At 41.8% G+C, this 18,283-nt stretch overlaps 1 protein-coding gene across 3 annotated transcripts in view; it reads left to right on the top strand.

Moving 5' to 3' along the window:
- si:dkeyp-72e1.9 (syntaxin-binding protein 4) overlaps positions 1-18,283 on the top strand; it is a 156,253-nt gene that overhangs the window by 31,341 nt on the left and 106,629 nt on the right. The window contains exon 1 of one of the 3 annotated variants that reach the window (XM_038308417.1): positions 3,517-3,697. The exons of the other annotated variants lie outside the window; for them this stretch is intronic. Within the exon in view, the coding sequence (XP_038164345.1) occupies positions 3,660-3,697 (38 nt within the window). The 5' untranslated portion in view covers positions 3,517-3,659. Of the gene's footprint in view, positions 1-3,516; positions 3,698-18,283 lie in introns of those variants that run through there. 3 annotated transcript variants of the gene reach the window in all.

Genomic DNA, 18,283 nt, shown 5'->3' with positions numbered 1-18,283 from the left:
GACACCAGAAAATCATTCTATGACATCTTACCTTTACAGAGGTACCAAAAGTTTCTTCTTAAATCTAATAGCTGTGAGGCTATAAGTGATTTACTTTTGTGTGTTTTTGTCAGGCAGAAATTTATTTATACCCCGTGAGGGTGTAAGAGGTTAAATGCATGGAACCTCAAGCTGCAATGGAAATTCTGCATAGAGACTGATAGGCAGCGCCCTGCTGCTTCACAGCGGAGGGAAGATTGCGCCTGGGAACAAGCTCAACAGCTGATCGTAGTGCACATTTAATTCAGTTTAATGAATACTTTTGTGAAGTTTAACAATGTATATTTAACCAATAATTTTATGAAATTTACAATTAGCCCTCCTAGCATTCAATGAAGAACCGCAACTGATCTAGAGGTCTCCTTTGGCTTCCATAACCTTAATTATTAGCAGGTCCCTTCTCTGTTACCTCCTCCACTTACTTTTTAATGGGCACCAGCAATCTTAGCACTGTCCCTTAAAAAAAAGATTAACTTTTTTTATTGACCTAAGATTAGCACCAAGTAATTATTTTAGAATAGAAAAACAAGGCACACCTCCCCTTTGTCCAATTTCAATGCATTTTCTATTAGAAATTTCTACTCTTTAAAATAAATGTCCGTTGTTTCCAATAGCTTTTAGATCATGTGAATCAATTCATAAGGGCTGCAACTGATCATTATATTGAAAATGGGTTAATCTGTTATTGTTTTACTAATCAATCAATAAGCGGATAGCTGAAGGCTTCGTAAAGAAGATTTTTTACTATATTAAAACAAGTGAAATTAAAACTTTTTCACTTGATGAGTTCTGGATAGAACAGACTGACAAACAAAACTGTTTTGATTTTTTTATCTTAATCTGCAAAATGTTTTTTTTATTTTTTTATTTATGATTTATTTATGGAATTTTGGGTATTACAGATACATATTACACCTTATCCATGAAGTGAAATTAATACAAAGATTAATTGTGTGAAACAAGGTACTAACAATTAAACAGTTTACCCACAACTCTCACCCTCCGACCCCTACCCTCCCTTACAGAACAGCCTATGAAATGGGGTATAATGGGTTTTGATACAGGAAATCTCGATAGTGAAAATGTTATATAGGCCATGCATGCCTTCACATACCAGTACATAGGCAGACAGCACCCAACTGCAAGCCAAGCATGCTCATTGTTCACAAGGTGAAAATTAAATATCACAAAAACAATTCCCATTAAGTGATAATAATAATTATATATATATAAAATAAAAAAAATAAATAAATAAGTGGAAAAAAGAAAAAGGGAAAAAAATAAATAAATAAAATAAAATATATATATATATATATATATATATATATATATATATATATATATATATATATATATATATATATATATATATATATATATATATATATATATATATATATATATATATATATACAGAGGTGGAAATAGTACAAAAAATTGTAATTGAGTAAAAGTATCTTTACTTTGCCTAAATTCTACTCAGAGTAAAAGTAAAATTACCCATCTCAAAATTTACTCGAGTAAAAGTACAAAATTACTTCATTTAAAATGTAATTTGAGTAAAAGTTACTTAGTTACTTTGAGTTATTTAATGCAAAAAAGGATGAGTCATGAATCGAATTGAGCACAAGGTGTTTTAATCGAGGTCAAGGCGTGTTTCAGTGGACATCCACACCTGCTAAAGATCAGCTGGGCTAAAGAACATACTTCCTCACAGCACAAGGACAGTCACAACCTGAACCATAAAGTGCAAAACAATTTTCAATCCTACTGTCCAACAGACAACACCATGATAACTAACTTACCGCCACATTTTTTCGTAAATTGGATGTTGATGTTTTAAAAGCCGAAAGCTCCGTTTTGCTGGGCAGGCACATGTTGCACTGCATTATCACATTGTTCCCTTTTGTGCATTTGAAAACAAATAATCCGTCCAAATATGGCCAAGGGTTTTTCTGGCTTTCGTCTCCAGAATATGTTTCCTCTTCAGGCCTTTCCTCATCCATACTCCTAAGTTGTGATTAGCAACTGCCATCTTCCGAAGCGCAGCACTGGATTATGAGACAATACAAAGGGTAAATGCAAGGCAGGACCACATTTAATTTTTTCACCATCATTATTTTTATTTTTTTTTTTTTTTTTTTTTTACTCGGTAACGTGAGGGGGTTTAAATGTAGCAAAGTAAAACTACTTAGGTTAAAATTTACTCGAGTAAAAGTAAAAATTAAATATTTCAAAAACTACTCAGAAAATTACAAATTACTCATAAAAAGTACTCAATTACAGTAACTTGAGTAAATGTAATTCATTACTTTCTGTATATATATATACTGTATATATATAAAAAAAAAAAATTTCGTTTTTGACATAATGCTTTAAGTGGTCAGCTAAAGGCGTTCTGTAAGAGAAACAAGTGTCATTAGGGCTTATTCTCATCCTGGTTAAGCTAATAGCATCAGATGCAACGACCCTTTAATCTGACGAGGACGACAAACCAGCAGTTTTAGACAAAATGCGGGATTTTAAGAAAAGGGAAAGTAAATTCTTAAAATAATGCATGAGACACGTAGACAGCTCTATAAAAGGTTTATTTATATTGTTTTATCAAAAAAATATAATTTAGGAGTTAGTAGTTTAAGCTAAAGTAATGTTAATGTTTGGTAGTAAATGGGAAGAGTAAGGAGGACTGCTTACAAAAAGTCTTTTAGTCCATTTTGAGTCAGGTGGTTGAAACTTGGATGCAGTTTGGGTGTTTTTACTGAATAAAGGTAATGACTAAAGTTAAATGGATGAGTTAAGTACATAGCTGGGGACCTGCAAAGATTGGTAATAATGTTTTAGTTACTAATAGAAGCAAATACCTGAGTGTTATCATCCATGAAGATAACAGTTCTCTGGGGACAGCTCCATGTCTTAAACCTGTTAAGTAATGTCTAGGAGACATTTTAACTACTGCATGTACCAGAAGCTTAGGAAGGATTAAATTAATACCTTATTAAAAATCTGCAACTCTAATGAAGTGGAGTAACTCCAGCTCTCCCAATATCCTAAATAAAACTGTGCTTTAGTCCCTTAGTTTGTTTTCTTCGCTTTAAACAATCGATCTTCAATTTTGAGTGATAAATATCACACTTTTTGTCCTCAATTTTAAAAAACCTCCACATTGGGGTTTCAGCTTTCTGTCTAATGGTTGTTCAACAATAATAGAAGCGGATTTCAAAGCATGCATTAAGTAGATTTTGCAGATCGTGTGCAGGGTGGGGGCGAGAGTAGGGGAGTTGACAGCTGTATGTTTTTGAGACCAAGGCGCATTACAGAACTACATCTGGCTCTGATAACAAAAATGATTTTAAAAACATCATTTAAATAGAGAAGAAAATATGTTTCCATTCCTGTTCTGTTTAAAGCATTAAGTGAACCTCTTATAGGCCTATATTTAGCCTATCTGCGAGTCTTATGGATTTAGGTGTATTATCCTTTTGCCATAAGCTCATCTTCTCTTCATCAGTTGGCAGTCTCCATATCTGCTAGGCGGCTGTGGTGCAGCCTTACATGCTGCACAGGAAAAATGGTAACAGTAAGGATCTGGTGACCAGGCTTTCTCGCAAAACAGCAGCGTCATGTTCCAAAGGTTGAAAGTGCCTCTCGGCTTCGCCAGGTATGCTTTAAATGTTTTATCTGCATTTAGATAAAATGTATCTACAGTTAGATCTTCAGCATTATTCAACTTAATATTTGGTTTCATGCTTGGTGCAGAACATGGGGCTAGGTGTGCACTTGAAACGTTAGTGAGATGTCCCACCCCAGCAGTGGGGGTTAATATTGACACTTGCTCTTAGACATTTTAGAAGGTGAGCAAATGTATTTCCAATTAGACAAAATATTTTTTAGGAGTATATGTACTGTAGACCTGAGTGAAGTGCTTTAATGCTGTCTGGTTTATCTACCTCATGGTTAAGCTCAACCAGACATTTGAGCTTGGATGTATAATTAAAAACTAAAGCCAAAAAAGAGAAAGTTGGCGGTAAATTCAAACCGTTGATGTCATGATAACTGACCTGAATGCTGAACTGATTGCTGATTTCACTTACATGCCCTGTTCCTGTTCTTGGCTCAGTGGAGGGAGTGAGTTTTAAAGTACCATAGTTTTCCTGTTATCACGCCTTGTTCTGCCTCTCAACTACTGAGCTGACCGGTTCCCATCTGAACGTTCTGCCTGAACTCTCTCGGACTCTTGGAACCCTGAACCTGCCTAAACTCTCTGTGGATTCCTGGAACCCTGTCTGTCCCTGTTCTGATCGGAACCCCTTACTGGGCTACAGACTCCTGGATCTTAGAACCTTCCAGTTCTTAACCGTGTCTCTGACCTGGCTCGGACTCCTGCCTGTTCACTGGCTCTGCTGTATCTGGTTTTACTTTGGGCTGGATCCGCTGCACCTCGTTGGCAGTCCATCGGCTGGATCCTGCCTCGCTCTGATAGCATGAACTGAACTGTTAAAACAGGTAACTGACCCACCTGGATAATCATCTTCCATCAGATTATCATGGTCACTTACCTGTGTTTCTCCCTAAGCAGAGTTGCCAGTGATGGGTGGTGCCCCGCCTCCCCCCTCAGTAGATCGACATCTCTGTGTTCTGTTGTGATTTAAATAAACACTGTCTGTCCTGCCTTGAATATTGGGCCCTAAGTTCTGAGCTTATTACAGTTAAGGCTAATTCTTGTTTGTTGAATTGGCTCTAGTTGTATATTGTCTCATCCTCTACAGTTTTAAAAACGTCAAATGAATAATTATGAATGTTGTCTGTAAATCTCTGCATGATGCCGTAGTGATAAATATTGGTTGCCTATATCTCATTCTGTGATTGGTTGGGTTATACACCCTACCAATATGGGATAATATAGGCTATGCAGTATAGGCCATGGTACAAATAATTCATAATGAAGAAATACAATTGGCTCTATGCACAACTCCACTACTTCCTGAACTTAAGGCAGCTCTTGTGTCCTGTGTTTTTCTACTGGATGAACTGAATATTCCAGGTGTGCTTGACCTCAGTAACCAGTCAGACACACCTGGATTAATCAGTTTTATCCAGTAATGAAAGACAGGAAACAAAAGAGCTGCCTTAATTGCACGAAATAGTGGAGTTGTGCATAGAGCCCAATCCAGCCAGTTGTACAATATCCTAGAAATTTTTACATTCATTTCTTTGTGTTTTTATCTTATGATTGATGTTTTGCGGAACTGTTATTTCAGGAGCCTGAGCAGTTGCTTGTAATTATTGTATATGATTATAATGAGCAAAAAGTATTAGAGAGAATCCCTTTGAAATAACAGAACAGTAATGAAATAAAATGTTAGCTTTAGTTTAATCAGGCAGCAATCAAATCTATATTTTTTCACTGAGTGGAAAATTAGAACACTTTCACTATATCAATAGTAGATACGTTTAAAATTTTTAAATGTAGATCACAGATGTCATCTACGTATGAGTTTAAAGACATCTAAGCCTGTCCTTTTATGATTTTTCTTTAACAAGTATCCAGATCCTGCCTGGGTTATGGTCCAACTTAGCTCCTTCCAGCAGACTAAGATAATTTGATTCATCACACGGAACAAAGACCACAATTTCTTTTTTAAGTTTATCAAGAATGCGCCTGATTTAAAAACTGTTGCATTTTAGCATATTTTTTATTGTTAAGCTGAAGAGTTTTTGAAGATATTTGAAAAATGACCAATTTTAGTTGGACATTGATTAATCTTTTTATTTTGCTGGCGTTGTTAACTATCATATGATTATTAAATGATTATTATAAATGAATATTATATGATTTAATGCTATTTAAATTTGGTTTTACTGCTCATTTCGGTGCTGGGGTCAGTCCTAATGCACACTGTAAAAAAGTATCTAAGGCTTCCTAGAGCACCAAGTTAAATGTATACACCTACCTTACATAATCTGTTCAATAGTAAAAATGCAGCTCAAAGGAGTAAATGAGGAAGCCAGAATACTTATTTTATTTACAATGTATTTCTTTGTTTTACTTTCTAAAACATTAGTTTCAAGAGCATAACAGTTTAAGAGATTAACTAGAATATATGAGTAGGGCTGGGCGATATAGAAAAAAAGCTTATCGATTAAAAAAAAATGCATATTGATCGATATCGATAACTATTAAAAAGATTTGAAACCATATTTTATGTGCAACCCGCCTGTACATTTTATGATATTGCTAAATGATTTAATTTTAATAAAAAACACAAACACAGACTTCCAATTAAATATTTATTTAACCAAATTTTTTAACCATGACAGAATTGTTTAAAAAAAAATTTACTTAAGAGACCGGAGTTATGTTATTAACTACTGACAAAGAATAAACTAAAGTGACCAGAAAAGTGACCAAAATAAATATAACAAATAAATAAATGCCCCCCCACCCTCGCATTCTTCTAAGCTGAGTTTCCTGCTTTAACCTGAGTTATTACTTTGAAGTTTCTGGCCCCTCAGCATTTTTACTCTCAATTGTTAAAACTACGTGGGAAACTGCCCAGAAACTGAAAATATATATATATTTTCCCCAAATTCCCGGAGATTCCTCGGAGGAGATACAGAGCTGCCCCGGGGCCTACACAGCTCGTACTCCTGCGGGTGTGAGCGGCTGAGATAATAAAAAAAAGTTGGTTGTGTTATCAGACTTGGTTTTCACTGGTTCCCGACACATTTTACAGATGACTGTGGTTTGTTTTTTGTCCGACTTGCCATGACTGAAATACTGCCAGACTGCCGAACTACAAAAACCCTTCTTTGGAACAATTTCCTCCGCCTCTCCTTGCTGCGACATCTTCATGTGCTCTGTGTTGTGGTTTGAGAGGGCGGCGCTTGGTGACGGCGTGCCTGGGTCCGCGATTGTGATTGGTTGGGAGGAAGTAGTGACTAGCATAAACCTACATGCTAAGCTACAATGAGAAGGAAGGAAAACTGCGTTTCTTTATCGAACTTTTATCGACCCTCTTTTTTTCTATTGCGCCACACGTCTATCGATCGATATATATCGTTATTGAATTATCGCCCAGCCCTATATATGAGGCTCTTTAAAGTTACCATCAATGTTATCACTCTTAGATGTAGTTGAAAGATGTCAAACCTCCTGATCAGTTTGTCCAGTCTGTTGTTGTCAGCGACCCTCAGCCCACTGCCCCAGCATGTGACAGAAAGAAGAGCGTGCTAGCAACAACAGACTCATAAAACATCCTCAGCATCGTCCCACAGATGTTAAAGGACTTCAGCCTCCTCAGGAAAAAAATTCGGCTTTGGCCTTTTTTTGTAGAACGCCTCGGTGTTTCTAGTCCAGTCCAACTTATTGTTAAAGCACACTGCCAGGTACTTATACTCCTCCACAGTGTCAACAGGAACCCCCTGGATGGAAACAGGGGTCACAGGTGTTTTTGTCCTCCTCAGTTCCACTATTAGCTCCTTAGTCTTTGTCACGTTGAGCTGCAGATGGTTCAGCTCACTCCAAATGACAAAGTTGCCCACAAGAGAACTTATTGTTACTACCACTACCACTTTGCCAGAGGGAGGAAGTTGGCTGTGCAAACACCAGATGCCTCCAAGCCCCTGGCTGCAATAGAAACCGCTGTCAAAGCAAGCTATAACCAAAACTTTGGAGGGCAGGCAGTCCTGCATACATCCTAATGCTACGTTCAGAACGCACGCAGCAGAAGTAGCTGAAACCTCCCTGCTGCTTCATTTTTGAGGCTTCTACAAGTTTAGTTCTGACATGCGGCTGAAACCTCTTTGCTGCTCAACTGCACGGTCGAAAAGAGGGTCTGATGCGTGTAGGACGGAGCTATAATTTCTTTGCCTGTATCAATGGCAGCCAAATTTGCTGTGATCAGTGGTAAAAAGTCATTTTAATATGTTTTGAAAATTTTTAGGGTAGCAGCTGTTCTAAACGTTGCAGTTCCTATTTCTCCTGAGTGGTGCAGGACTTTACACAAGTGAATAACGTGAATGTGATTGGTCGATTATCAAGGGAGCGGGATTGTTATGGCAGAATGTTCGAAGAATTGGAGTTGTTAATCTTGAAGGAGAGGATTTGTTGCCACTCACGTTTCCAGAGAAGAAGAGACACATAGACTCCAGTCTGTGTGTTGGTCTTCCAGGGTTTGTTTGATTCGGTGGAGGGCGGAACAGGGTTTACCCAAAACTCGGACGGACTGATATGATGCAGCCGCTGGTTGCAACTCAGTTTTCCTGTGGTACTTGAACGGGTCGTGGTGAAGATGACTTCCTTACTCAGAGATTGATCTCAGCGTGCTCAAAGGTGGCTGGATCCAAACCTCCTGTTTGGAATCCGTCGCTCAGTGTAAGACTCAGTTGATCCAACTTGGGAGAAGGCGGTCCGAAAAGGTCCAGTTTGCAGGAAGGCGAACCACAGCCAGTCGCCTCCTGGTGGTGGAAGGGAGAAACACAAAAGACAAAACAAACAGACGAACACAAAAACTGGGATCCTGACAAATGGCCAACAATTCATGCTTCAACTATACACCTGTAACGGTCACCCCTACTCTGCGAAGATCCTTATTTCAACCGTTGCATATATTAGCTGCGACATATGAATCAAGATGCTATGACCAAAAAAATTTTATTGATAGCTAACCCTTGATATATGATTGGTCGAATTTAGGTGTACAAACTGACTGGCCTGCATAAGATAACGAAAAAAACACAGATTTTAAGAAAGGATTTTTTTTTTATTGAAATTTTCTAAATATTGGGACAATATTGTCTGATGACGACATGTTTAAGCCAGAATGATTTGACATTTAAATATGATTTCCCTTGGACTTTAAGTGAAAAAGTCCAGCTGAAAACTGTGCAGTCAGCTCATCCAGATTAGCATCCTGCCTTCAAATATTATTTCTCTATAGAGCCGCTCAGACCCCCGTACACCAGCAGTGCGCTGTCACTGGGAATCCTGTTCAACAGCAGCCTCTGGCCCAGTTGCCTCATGGCGGTTTTCCGCTACTGTTCCCCGTTCTACGTACTTAATCCGAACTGCAGGCACCAGAATAATGAAATCAACCATATTTTGCCAGCAGGTTTTGACATTTACCGGTAAGTTAATTTAGGGGTCAATAAACTCTTTTAGAGGATAGATCATAGCAATCTGCATCAGCAGTGCTATGTCTGTCTCCCTGCCAGCTCCCAGATCAGCTTCTCTCCTTTGTTTATGCAGCATGTCAAGCAGCAAAAGTTCAATTTTTCCAGCTACAGCAGCTGCTGCTTCTGAAATGCGTCCTGTGACTTTGCATGTGAACTAGGCTTGCAGTGCTAATCAGGCTCTTGCACCACTTATACAGAGAACGGATGGCCACTAGTAAAGGGCCTCAGACTTTGTACTCTGGAGCATCATCCCCCACTGGGCAGCATGCCTTCTCTATGCTTATAAAGCACTCATAGAGTAGTTGGGGTTACATTCGTTATTTTGATGCCATCACGAAGTCCAATTCTTCCTAAAGGTATTTTGGGAGGATTCATTTATTAAACTATCCATTCATTGTCAGGTAGGGAGGATGATTGTATAATAATCTCTAAATATGTTAATTTCTTTAAGATGTTTACTTGATTCAAATGCTTTGACAGAACTTGGCTAATATTGCTATTAGCAAATGGCTTTGCTAGTTTGCTACAAAATTTTTGAAAATTCTGAATTTAGAATAGTACTCCTTTCTCTCATATTTCTCATGGTTTTATGTAATGATTTAACACACATGCAGAGACTATTTGGAGACAGATTAATCCTTAACGGTTTATTGAACAACCACAGTAAATTGTGGTTGTCATTCTGGGGAAACTGAAAGAGAAACAGGAGAAGACTGGGATGCCAAGATAGAAGCAGGGAAAAAATGGATTTGATGCTCTGAAAGTTTAGTGGAAGGACGATTTTCAGTAGTTGAAGTTAACTTGTGAGTCCAGGGTAGGCTCAGAGGCTTCCAGTAGCAAAGCCAGCCGGTCGAGGGTCAGACAGGGTTCACAGACCAGCAGGGATGCAAGAGGTGATTATATCACCGGCTGTGGGAGCGTTTCAATGCTCCAGCAAAGAGAGCTAAGAGTTCTGTCCAGTTCTAAAGTAAAAAAGGAGAGATCCTGGGAACAGAGTTTCACAAGATTAATTTGGGCAACTTGATAACTCAGAGGTTTATAGCACACAGAGGATTCTCAGGGGGGCTGCTGGGGGAACCATGTTGGTAGTACAACCAGGCATCTAAAGAGTGGCGATCCTCTCATATTATCCCCAGTGTGATGAGCCTGATGAGGTGCAGATGCACTCAATTAGCAGCTCTGATCTCAGAAGAATACCTTCAATGGCTCCCTCTGGTGGAGGGAAAGAGAACCCCAAACCCTGCTCCCTGACAGTATTGCATTTTAATAATATTTCAAACGTTCTATTTTTCAATTAAATTTGATTCAGTTAATTTATATAGCGCCAATTCACAAAAAATGTCATTTCAATGCCATATCTTTAGAGAAACAGAGACAATTCAACCAGATCATACAGTCAGATTCAAAGTTCAACATCGACTAATTGACTCTTCAGCAATCCCTCATACCAAGCATGCTTGTATTAACAGTGGAGAGAGAAAACTCCTCTGCAGCCGGAAGAAATGTGTTGCAGAACCAGGCTCAGTGTGAGCAGTCATCTGCTGTGGCAGAGAGAAGCAGATACAAAAGGAAACTGTCAACCAGCTCCACAGGCGGCCAGGCAGACAAGCTCCAAGTCAGTTCCCATGTCAGAGGATGAAGAGAACACATACAGTTATTCACAGTTAGAGAGACAGGACTACACTGAAAAACAGGCCAAGCTCCAACATCTAGAAACAAAGGTGTTGATGGCAGCAGCACAGCTGATATTTCTCTCCAGGATGGAGTCACAGCCAAACAGGAACAGACCAGATGAAGCTACTATGAGAAAAAGCAGAGAGAGCAGAACGTTAGAGATTGAACTAACAGATTCTGCAGAGTGGGAGAATAGAGATAGAATGAAGCAGAATGATGAAAAGGGGGTCTCTATGTCCTCCAGCAGTCTAAGCCTATAGCAGCATAACTATAGAGATAGCTCAGGATAACCTGAGCCACTCTAACTATAAGCTTTATCAAAAAGGAAAGTTTTAAGCCTAGCCTTAAAAGTAGACAGGGTGTCTGCCTCACGGACTAAAACTGGTAGTTGGTTCCACAGGAGAGGAGCCTGATAACTAAAAGATCTGCCTCCCATTCTACTTTTAGAAATTCTAGGAACCACTAGTAAACCTGCAGATTGAGAGCGAAGTGCTCTGTTAGGAACATAAGGAACAATCAGATCTCTGATGTAAGATCGAGCTTTTAAGGCTTTATATGCAAGATGGAGGATTTTAAATTCTATTCTGGATTATCAGAATAGATTTTTTGTTGAAATACATCAGTTTAATCCCGTCCAAATGAAGTGGCTGACTAATCAGCTACTTTTTCAGACTCTGGTCAAAAGTAGTAGAAAGTTAAGAGTAATCCAGGTTTTTATGTCAAGAAATGCCAATACTGTATGTAATGGATTAGCTTCATCTGGATTTAATCAGAATCAGACATACTTTAATAAACATGTAACAAAAAATAATAATTTTTTTGTTACATGTTCCAGATATATATATATATATATATATATATTTATATATATGCATATGTATAACTATAAATCCAAATATAGTGATAGAGATTTAAAGTATAGTGAGTTAAAGACAGATATATAGCTGAGTATCATCAGCATAACAGTGGAAATTAGTCATATGCTGTCTAATAATTTTGGGAACATATATATGATAAAGAGAATAGCACTTGTTCCTTGTGTACTCCACAGGTAACCCTGGAGCCCCAGGAAGATTTATCATTGACATGATCTAACAGGATCTGCACTGCAGCTTAGAAACACGAATAATAAATTATTCAACGATCCAAAGCACATATTTTTAAGAACATTCCTTATTTTATCTTTTTTCAGACTATTTTTTATTTATTTCATCTTCATTGAAAAAAATGCTGTTTTTGCTGCATGTCCAAGCACAGACAAGCTTAAGCTGTCATGATGGGTTCACTAATAGCGACCCAAGTATGCAGAACACCACTGACGGACACTGGGATAAAAGTTCAACAAGTTTATTTTAGCACAAGCACACAGAATGTACTGGTTCTGGCTCGGGCCTGGATACTGGTTCACCGGAGTCTGCGTGAGAGACAGTTCAGTTAGCGTTGCAAGCTGGAGCTTGAGTTCTTGAAGATAACTGATTGTACCTTGAGGGTTCTTGAGGTTAGCTTTGGGAGAGTCACTGTTGGATCTGGAGAGGTGGTCATCAGCAGAGTCCGCTTGCTGCTTCAGCGTCTCACGTCTTATAATGAACAGACTTTGGCTTAGGGTTTTCCAGCTCTTAGTCCTGAGCTGCATGGAAGTTCTCTATGATTCTTCAGGTTTGGCTCTGAGGGTCGGCTCGGCAGGTTAGCTCCTCCTGAGCTTCACAGAGGAGACACTGGTTTCCTGGAAGACAGAAACAACGGTTAGAATCCAGGCTGGATTCAAAGTCACAAAGTTACACTGAGGATCTAGGCTTAGGCGCTGACCAACTGGATCAACACTGCGGCGTTGAGGCAAGGTCTGAAGACAGCTTAAGTAGTGGATCCTCTGATGATCTTGATGGGCTGCAGCTGTGCAGGAGGCTCCCTCAGAAGGATCCACGGCGGACTCTGCTGGAGAAAGGTGGAACTTCTCCAGCTCCCAACAGTACCCCCCCCTCAACGACCGCCCCTTGGCGGTCCGGAAGAGGTCGAAGGGCAGGAACGCTCGTACTCCTCGATAAGGGCAGGATCGAGGATGTACGAGCCCGGAACCCACTGGCGATCCTTTGGTCCGTAGCCCTCCCAGTCGACGAGGTACTGCCATCCGCGACCTCGTCGACGGGAGTCCACGATGCGACGAACAGTGAAGGCTGGATGACCATCGACCTCCAGGGCGGGTGGTGGGGAGTCGGAAGGTGGGCACACAGAGGGCTCGAGGTGACAGGTTTGATTTGGGACACGTGGAAGGTAGGGTGGATTCGGAGGGACTGAGGTAGTTGGAGACGGACGGCTGAAGGATTAATGACTCGGGTGATCTTGTAGGGACCTATAAATCTTGGGGAGAGCTTTCGAGACATCCCCTTGAGGGGAATGTCTCGAGTGGACAGCCATACCTCCTGGCCCTCAGTGTACTCGGGGGCGGGACGTCTCCTGGAGTTGGCGAAGCGCTTGTTGGTCTCTGAAGATCGGTTGAGGGTGGTGATGGTTTCTCTCCAGAGTTTCTGACAGCGGCGGATGTGTTGGTTTACAGACTGGACAAAAATCTCTCTCTCGTCTGCGGGGAAAAGTGGAGGTTGATAACCGAGACTAACCTGGAAGGGAGATTGACCAGTGGAAGCAGATCTGAGGGAGTTGTGCGCGTATTCGATCCAAGGGAGAGATTGGCTCCAGTCCACGGGATTGTTTGAGGTGACGCAACGAAGGGTTGATTCCAGCTGCTGGTTCATCCTCTCTGTTTGTCCGTTTGATTGAGGATGGTAACCAGAGGTCAGAGAGGGTTTACAGCCGAGAGCTGAACAGAATGCCTTCCAAACCTGGGAAATGAACTGAGGACCCCGGTCCGAGAGGATCTCTTGGGGAATGCCGTGTAAACGGAAGACGTGCTTGATGAGGAGCTGGGCTGTCTGGAAGGCCGTGGGGAGTTTCCTTAGGGGAATGAGATGGCAGGCCTTCGAAAAACGGTCTACAATGGTGAAAATGGTGGACATACCTCGAGAAACGGGGAGACTGGTGACAAAGTCAATGGCGATATGGGACCAAGGACGCGAGGGAACAGGAAGCGGCTGAAGCAGGCCAGAAGGAGGTTGGTGTGAGGCTTTATTACGGGCACATGTGGAGCAAGCCAACACATACTCCTTGACGTCTCTATGGAGGGTGGGCCACCAGAAGCGTCTTGAGATTAGAGCTATTGTTCTGCTGACTCCTGGGTGAGCAGAGAACTTGGCGGCATGCATCCATTGGATGAGACGGGACCTGACGGAAGATGGTACATAGGTTCGGTTAGTGGGACCGTTACCTGGATCGGGTTCAGTGGCCAGGGCGGAGTTGATAAGGTCAGAGATTTCCCAGTTAACCACTCCCACTGTGCAGGAAGCCGGAAGGACAGGTTCAGGCGTCTCGGGATGATCGACGGAGTAAAGACGAGAGAGAGAATCGGGTTTGACATTCTTGGATCCGGGTCTGTAGGAGATGATGAGATTAAACCGTGAGAAGAAAATGGACCACCTGGATTGGCGAGGATTGGCTTGCTTGGTTGACTGGATGTAAGCCAGGTTCTTGTGGTCGGTCCATACAAGAACCGGATGCTCAGCTCCCTCCAGCCAATGTCTCCATTCCTCCAACGCTAGTTTGATGGCCAACAGCTCTCGGTCTCCCACATCGTAATTCTGCTCAGCGGAAGAAAGTCTACGGGAGAAGAATGCACAAGGGTGGATCTTTTGATCCGTGTCTAGTCTCTGGGATAGGACTGCTCCAACTCCAGAATCTGAAGCATCCACCTCGAGAATAAACTGTTTGGCTGGGTCAGGTTGCATTAGCACTGGTGCTCTGGAAAATAAAGATTTTAATTTATCAAACGCAGCCTGAGCCTCAGGAGTCCACTGAAAGGTGCGTTTGACAGAGGTCAGAGAAGTTAAAGGAAGGGCGGTCTGGCTATAGTTTCTGATGAACCGACGATAAAAGTTTGCAAAACCTAGAAATCTCTGTAGCTGTTTGCGGTTCTCTGGAACTGGCCAGTCTAAAACTGCCTTTATCTTGTCCTCAGATGGTTTTACCTGGCCGCCCTCGAGCACAAACCCCAAAAAGGTGACTGAAGGCTGGTGAAATTCGCACTTCTCAGCCTTTACGAACAGCTTGTTCTCCAGCAGTCTCTGTAAAACAAGGCGGACATGTTTCTTATGTTCATTGAGGTTCTTGGAGTAAATGAGTATGTCGTCAATGTAAACGAAAACAAATACATTTAGAAAGTCTCTGAGAACATCATTCACGAGGGCCTGGAAGCAGGCTGGAGCATTAGTTAGACCAAAAGGCATTACCAAGTACTCAAATTGGCCCAATGGAGTCTTGAAGGCTGTTTTCCATTCATCTCCTTCTCGGATCCTAAGGAGATGATAAGCGTTCCTTAAATCCAGTTTCAAGAAAACTGTGGCTCCCTGTACGGGTTCGAATGCAGAGGCGAGGAGGGGAAGTGGGTATTTGTTCTTTATTGTGATTTGGTTCAAACCTCGGTAATCAATACATGGTCTCAGGGAGCCATCTTTCTTTCCAACGAAGAAGAACCCGGCGCCCAAAGGAGAGGAAGATGGGCGGATTATTCCTGCAGCTAATGATTCGTTAATGTATTTTTCCATGGTCTCTCTTTCAGGCTTGCAGATATTATACAACCTGCTGCTAGGTAGTGGTGCACCAGGTAAAAGTTCAATGGCGCAGTCATATGGTCTGTGTGGAGGTAGGGACGTCGCACTGACCTTACTGAAGACAGGGGCTAGGTCATGGTACTCGGAAGGAACTGAAGAAAGGTCAGGAGAGTCCATCTCCCCCCCACCTCTAGGAGACCCCACCAAGGGGGCAGCTGAACGAAGACATGTTTCATGGCATGAGATGGACCACGATTCCAGGTGACGCTCTGTCCAATTAATGTGAGGATTATGCTTCTCCAACCATTCAAAACCAAGCACCAGAGGGGAACATGCAGAGGGAAAAACAAAGAATGTTATTGTCTCTCGGTGGTTACCTGACAGAAGTAGCTCGAGGGGCTGAGTTTGATGGGTAACTTGATGGAGTCTCTTTCCGTCAATAGCAGAAACACTAAGAGGCTGAGTCAGAGGAATGGTTTCTATTTGGAGTTGTTGGACGAGGTTAGAATCGATTAAGTTCCGTTCACAGCCTGAGTCGATGAATGCAGAAAAAGAGAGGCTTTGGTTAGCACAAAACAACGTGGCAGGAAGTAACAGTCGAGGAGATTTCTTAGTGTTAATTTGGCCCACCAGACTCCTCAGATCCTCTGGCGGGCCCAGGCTTTTGATTTAGCCGGGCAGGAAGCGATGAAGTGTCCACTCTCACCACAGTAAATGCATAATTTGCTTAGAAAACGTCTTTGTCTCTCCTCTGGGGTGAGCCTCGTGTGTCCCACCTGCATGGGTTCGACATCTCTTTCGCCCGAATGAGAGGCCTGAATGGGCAACGGTAGAGACTGGGACTTAGGTCTCTGAATGGGCAGCTGCTCAGTAGAGGATGAACAAACAGTCACGCTATGTGAGGCAGAAGAAAGTGTCCCCTGCTTTTTTTAACTGTTTCTGGCACGAATTTTATTGTCCAATCTAATGGTGAGACGAATTAGATCTTCGAGGGTAGCTGGTTCGTCGAGGGTTGCAAGCTCATCTTTAATGTGCTCATTTAAAGCCATGAAATAGGCTCCCTTCAGAGCGCTTTGGTTCCATCCGGAAGCTGCCGCTTTAACCCGGAAGTTGATGGAGAATTCAGCCACAGAAGAATTTCCCTGTTTTAGATTGAAAAGAGCACGAGAATCAATGGTTTGGTCTGTTTCTTGGTTGAATACCTGAGTAAATTCAGAGATGAAGTCAGAGTAATAGCAGTTTAAGCTATCGTCGGTGGCAAATCTTGCCTGAGTCCACTCCAAGGCTCTTCCTGTTAACTGAGAGAGGATGAAGGTTATTTTCTTGTAATCCGTGGAAAAGCTGCCAGGGGAGTTCTGAAAAATCAAACGACACTGAAATAAAAATCCTTTGCAATCTTTCATGTTACCAGAAAATCTTTCTGGAAGACTTGGACGGAACTCTGATGACGTCACTGCTGGTGACCTCGGAGGTGGAACTGGACCCGGAAATGGTCGTGGTGCTGGTGCAGCATTAGCGCTGTTCATGTAATTAGCATAGCTTTGGATAGCTTGATTTTGTCTTTCATTGTGGGAGTTTAACTCACATAGCGCCCGGCCGTGCCCATGGATCTGGGCCGCCTGTTCCTCCAATCGACGGATGAAGTGATCTGCTGGGTCTTGAGTTTGGCCGCAGTGTTCTGTCATGATGGGTTCACTAATGGCGACCCAAGTATGCAGAACACCACTGACGGACACAGGGATTAAAGTTCAACAAGTTTATTTAAGCACAAGCACACAGAATGTACTGGTTCTGGTTCGGGCCTGGACACTGGTTCACAGGAGTCTGCGTGAGAGACAGTTCAGTAAGCTTTGCAAGCTGGAGCTTGATTTCCTGAAGATTACTGATTGTACCTTGAGGGTTCTTAAGGTTAGCTTTGGGAGAGTCACTGTTGGATCTGGAGAGGAGTTCATCAGCAGAGTCCGCTTGCTGCTTCAGCGTCTCACGTCTTATAATGAACAGACCTTGGCTTTGGGTTTTCCAGCTCGTAGTCCTGAGCTGCATGGAGGTTCTCTATGATTCTTCAGGTTTGGCTCAGAGGGTTGGCTCGGTAGGTTAGCTCTTCCTGAGCTTCACAGAGGAGTCACTGGTTTCCTGGAAGACAGAGACAACGGTTAGAATCCAGGCTTGATTCAAAGTCACAAAGTTACACTCAGGATCTAGGCTTAGGCGCTGACCAACTGGATCAACACTGCGGCGTTGAGGCAAGGTCTGAAGACAACTTAAGTAGTGGATCCTCTGATGATCTTGATGGCTGCAGCTGTGCAGGAGGCTCCCTCAGAAGGATCCACGGCGGACTCTGCTGGAGAAAGGTGGAACTTCTCCAGCTCCCAACATAAGCTCCTGCTATTAGATGACAAGGTTCACTGTGAAACCAAGGTCACCCGTTTGTGCAGTTTAAATGCACTGTTGTCAACTCCCTGTAGTGAAATCACACTGCGGTCAGTGTGAATACACTCTGAGAGGTGCATGTTGAAGATGGAGGAAAATGCTCTGTCTAAAAGCTTCAAAATAGCTAAATGATTTTTGTTGTGCAATTATTGTATCAAGTAGGGTACATCATTAGCATATTTGTCTAAAAATAGCCTAAACTTTGTATTTTAGATACTTAAAGTGTGGTTGAACAAGTCTGGAGGGTTTAATGGAGATGTCCATGAATTAGGAACTGGAATTAGAAGATTAAATCCTACAGGATCCCGGAA

The sequence above is a fragment of the Cyprinodon tularosa genome, unplaced genomic scaffold (assembly GCF_016077235.1).
Source record: "Cyprinodon tularosa strain WSP-4 unplaced genomic scaffold, ASM1607723v1 ctg637, whole genome shotgun sequence".
Taxonomy (NCBI): Eukaryota; Metazoa; Chordata; class Actinopteri; order Cyprinodontiformes; family Cyprinodontidae; genus Cyprinodon; species Cyprinodon tularosa.
This window is presented reverse-complemented; position numbering and strand designations above follow the sequence as displayed.